The sequence below is a fragment of the Dreissena polymorpha genome, chromosome 13 (genome assembly GCF_020536995.1).
Source record: "Dreissena polymorpha isolate Duluth1 chromosome 13, UMN_Dpol_1.0, whole genome shotgun sequence".
Lineage (NCBI taxonomy): Eukaryota > Metazoa > Mollusca > Bivalvia > Myida > Dreissenidae > Dreissena > Dreissena polymorpha.
In genome coordinates this window covers 10151381-10155923 of record NC_068367.1, presented here as the reverse complement: position 1 = coordinate 10155923, position 4543 = coordinate 10151381, and the positions used below count along the sequence as shown (strand labels likewise).

At 34.1% G+C, this 4543-nt stretch overlaps 1 protein-coding gene across 1 annotated transcript; it reads left to right on the top strand.

Moving 5' to 3' along the window:
- Positions 1-858: 858 nt before the first annotated feature.
- LOC127855934 (uncharacterized) lies at positions 859-2212 on the top strand. Its single transcript, XM_052391850.1, has 3 exons — positions 859-1045; positions 1381-1585; positions 1858-2212. The coding sequence occupies exons 1-3, from the start codon at positions 859-861 to the stop codon at positions 2150-2152; spliced, it is 687 nt and encodes a 228-aa protein (XP_052247810.1). The 3' UTR covers positions 2153-2212.
- Positions 2213-4543: the final 2331 nt, after the last annotated feature.

Sequence of the window (4543 nt, the reverse complement as noted above, 5' to 3'; positions counted from 1 at the left end):
CAAAGTTTCAGTTAACTTTACTGGCCTGTGAACCAATTATCGTATTACATTTGGATTGCAAAATATAGAAAAACAATATTGCCCTTAGCAAATTGTGCTCAAGATATCAAAAAATAGTAAGTTCCTTACTATCGTGCATTCCTTATTATACTGCACATTAATTTTCGTTCATTTTGTTATAAGACCGATCGACGAATTAAGGTTTATAACAAATAATTTTGTCAAAAGCCAAACAATTGTATTAACTGAATTACAACATGCCCGAAAGACTTTCGCATCTAGCATTATCCACGCATACAAACTGTGCTTTTTTCGCAATAAAGATAAATCCAGATATAACTCACATTAAACTGTGTACTTAGTCGATGTCTTACTTTAAATTGGTTTAAAATAAAAATAGTGAATACATTTTGATTTGATCTCTAAAGCCTTTATCGATTATATTATATTTTAAAACATAATCATACGATTCCCACGCGCAAGCCAACTGAATTATATACATGATAGTTTTATGATTTCCAATCATATGTATAATAAAGTATTTCACGTCAAGACAATCATAGGAACTTATATATAAGCAAAAGGCCGTTTAAGTCGCTTTTTTGAATATACAAAGAGAATGTGCGTATAAAGTTAAAGGTTTATTCCTTTATTAATGAGCTTATTAAATATGATGCACAATATGTCTATTTTTGTTCATGTGGCACAACAAGTATTAACATATAGTGTGTTTCTAAACAGTTAATTGGAATACAAGAAATAAATAAATATAATTCGCTCAAATTTGATTACAGTTACATATACACATTATCAGGGGACATACATATTTGGTAAGTAGTTGGTTTATATAAAGAACGGATGCAAGCTCTTTCAGATCACTCGTTCCTTTCTACTGAACTCGACAACGGCAACTGGACAATCATGCGATTCGCCTTATTTGCGCTCGTTGCTTTTGTAGCACCATCATGTTACGAATCTACGTTTTTATTAGGTGGTCTTTTTAATAAAAACCGGTGCTTGAAGAGCGGACAGTATTTCAATTTTGGTTAGTACACATACATTATATGGTTTTCAACTGTTTGCATTATTGCTTTTTTTTTGTATTTTGTATTATTCTGCAAATGAAGACGATTGCAACATATTGGTTCTTTAACATTTCTGTTTTAGAATACAGTAAACATGCATTTGTCATTTCATGAAATCAAACGACGAACTTATATTTGTGTTGTTCTTGTTTAAACATCGGATGAAATAAGTAAGGAGAATTTTTCATTCATGTGGTCTATAGACAAAACAAATTGTGTGACCCGTTAATCCGTCGTGATAAATACATTATACGTACTCCTGCATAACAAATGTTTCCGGTATTTAATATCATAGGAAGATTCGAGGACCCGTCTGACAGCGGCGTTATCTGCGATTGTTCATACTATGGTCGTTACACGTGCAGACGTAAGGAATGTCCGCCTGCTACGTGCGGCACGGCCCTCCAGACAATCTCTGGATCGTGTGTCCAATGCGCTCCGCAGTGCGCCACTACGAGATGTCCGGACCTCAAGTGTCCCGTGAACGAGCGATTCTACCCGTAAGTTGTTTTGTATGTAATAGCCTGTTGTCGAAGTTTGTGTTTGGATCTTTTATATATTGGTTTGATAATAAAAGAAATAATCATTTTTGACACTAAATAAACAAATATGAACATAAACATCTAAGAAAAATTAAACTCGTTATATCTGTATATTAGGGAAATATCTTTTTCTTGTAATGATTGTTTTATTCATTTTACATCAGTATTTATTTTATAAAACATAGTATATATTATTATTCGAATGTGTATATTGTATGTGTGTAACTCAGTCCAAGTTCTTGCTGCCACAAATGCTACGACCCTAAGACAGACAGCAGTGACTCCCACTCGTCGTCCCATCATGACACCTCAAAGACATCCAGGAGGAACGTTCATATCCATGTACACGCCGGAAGCAAGACAAGCGACCACCATACATCGAAATCAAGCAGCGATAGGCGTAACAAGAGCAAGACAAGCGACCACCATACATCGAAATCAAGCAGCGATAGGCGTAACAAGCCCACGAGATACAGGCGGGAAGATGAGAGCACTGCCGATGACGAAGAAACACATTCTAATTAAAGCTAAATGTTTGAAATATTGACATACTATGTTAAGTTTCCAATAATTAAACAGCAAGGAAGTTACTGTTGGATTTGTTGTTTTATTTCTATGCTTTGAGATAACTTTATTATGCTAACAATCATGTTTAAGTTATGAAATACAACCTGTACTGGCCCTATCCGCTGTATCTATTTGTTTGAGTGGCTTCAATACAAACTGTAAATGATTTAGTCTTTTGACATCCACCAAACCGAACAATAAACAGTTATTTTCATTAAAAATATAATAACAAGAGGGGCACATCTAATACAAGATATTCACCATGTCGGAAAATACCAACATAAAATAAAAATAATCACTTGAGAGGTCAGCAATACAATCATATATAGACTTGAATACAGATGACATAGTACTATGCCTTCGGCGTCACAAACGGATACGGTGTAAGTCATGTCTGTACCGTTTGAAATGACACTGTTGTTCCTAAGGCTAGGACAGTGTCGTTCCTTGAAGAATCTTGCGAACAAAACTACGTAAAAGTTACGGTTTAGAGTATAATATGAGTTATATATAGCCAATTACCGTATTAATACATTATACGATAAAGTATATAAAAATGACTGAACAGGAGATGAAAAGTTTGCACCCAAATAATAAAAAATCGGTTTATTTGCTTTCAAGATAAAACTTGTTTCAAGATACTTTGCTATGACAGTTCAAATTGATCATGAGTCAAATTGTGTGTTGCAAATCTTGACCCTGATAAAGAATTTGAACAAACTAGATACAGCAGCACTCCATGATGTCGCATACCAAATGCATTTGTTTTATTTAATCCGCTTATACAGTGTACATGTACAAATGAAGCATTATTGACGTCGTCCTAGTTATGAACTTAAGAGGGGCGGGTGAATTACCATATTAGGTAATTAGTGTTTGATATTACGGGCAAAAGCCCGCGAAGCGGGCGTTGACCGTTTATTTGTATCACTTTTCTGAAATACAAAGAGACATTACCTTATAGCGATACAAGTCAAATAATTTCTGCCGTCACCTATTTTCGCGATGGAAAATCATAGAGCGCTGGAGCACATAGACACTTCGACAAACGCTATATGACACGTAGATGCATTCCTCATGAAATAATACGGCATGGCTGTAATTATTAAGTAGCGAATCGTACTCTATGTTATTGTATTATGATTTTCTACGATCAAAATACGTCTGTTTGCCTCCCTGTGTGACACTTCCTGTTTCCCACAATGCATTGCAAATTGAAAATTGCTCTACATGTTGTTAACAAAATCTTAAAAAAGATAACCCGTCTCAATTATTTGCGTACTTCCGGTTTACAATACCGAATAAGATTAGTTTCGAAATAACTTCTTCAATGAACCCAATATTCTATAGTTAATATGATTATAAGTGCTACCTAATTAACGGGCAAAAGGTTTTAAAGTTTTTTTGATAACCATGTATTTTTAATAAATATATGGACATGATTGTGTTCAAACTATTATTTTTTTGCATCCAAAAAAATCAATCTTAAAAAAAGTTACATGTTCCAAGCTTACAGATCTAGCATCTGATATTTTTGTTTGTTTTCTAGCCATAGGAATTTATAGCTGGTTTGGTGTCTGTGGTATAGTGGATGGAGTGTCTGCTAACTGGCTTAGTAACTGGGAGGTCTCTGTATTGATCCCTTAAGTGGTTAATTTATACCAAATTATGCGACTATCGACCGCTAACTCATATTGTGCGTATTTGGTATAAATTATAATAATAATAATGTTTAATAAATACGCACAATATCTATGAGTTAGCGGTCGATAGTCGCATAATAATAATAATAATAATGTTCAATGTCAAATATCTCTAAAAGCAACAGACGTAAGGTGTCTTCTGATTGGCTAACACTCAAGGGTCGGTGAAAATTGTACGTCGAAGTACATTACTCCTTCTACCTTACCTAGTAGATCTTGTAGACTTTCGACGTCATGGTACGTCATATAGACACTAAGTACTGGTCCTATCCAGGAAACAGTTTGTTTCATCAAATGTCTCAATTCAACTTGACAGCTTGCTGAAGCAGTTGCATTTAGCATACAGTACACTGATTTAACATAATCAAATTCATGTGATGTGTCAAATCAATTTTGATTGACAAATTTGACAGGATTTTTTTTAATCCAACAAGTTTTAGACTGTCAAATAACACACACTATGTATTGAAAGCCATACCTGGAGCTTTCGTCTGTATATCACTGACTTCATCAGAAGAATGATTTCTACTGTTGGGAAACATTTACACCACTAATTGTCTTCTTATTTATTATCAATGTGTAATTATGTGTAACAGCATAACAACATACTTGTTTTGCAATTAAAATATTAAATAAATACAGGTAT

Coding starts and splice junctions, on each gene's coding strand:
- LOC127855934 (XM_052391850.1), top strand. CDS start 859: ATGCAAGCTCTTTCAGATCACTCGTTCCTTTCTACTGAACTCGACAAC. Junction 1,046..1,380: donor CGGACAGTATTTCAATTTTG/GTTAGTACACAT, acceptor TTAATATCATAG/GAAGATTCGAGGACCCGTCT. Junction 1,586..1,857: donor GTGAACGAGCGATTCTACCC/GTAAGTTGTTTT, acceptor TGTGTAACTCAG/TCCAAGTTCTTGCTGCCACA.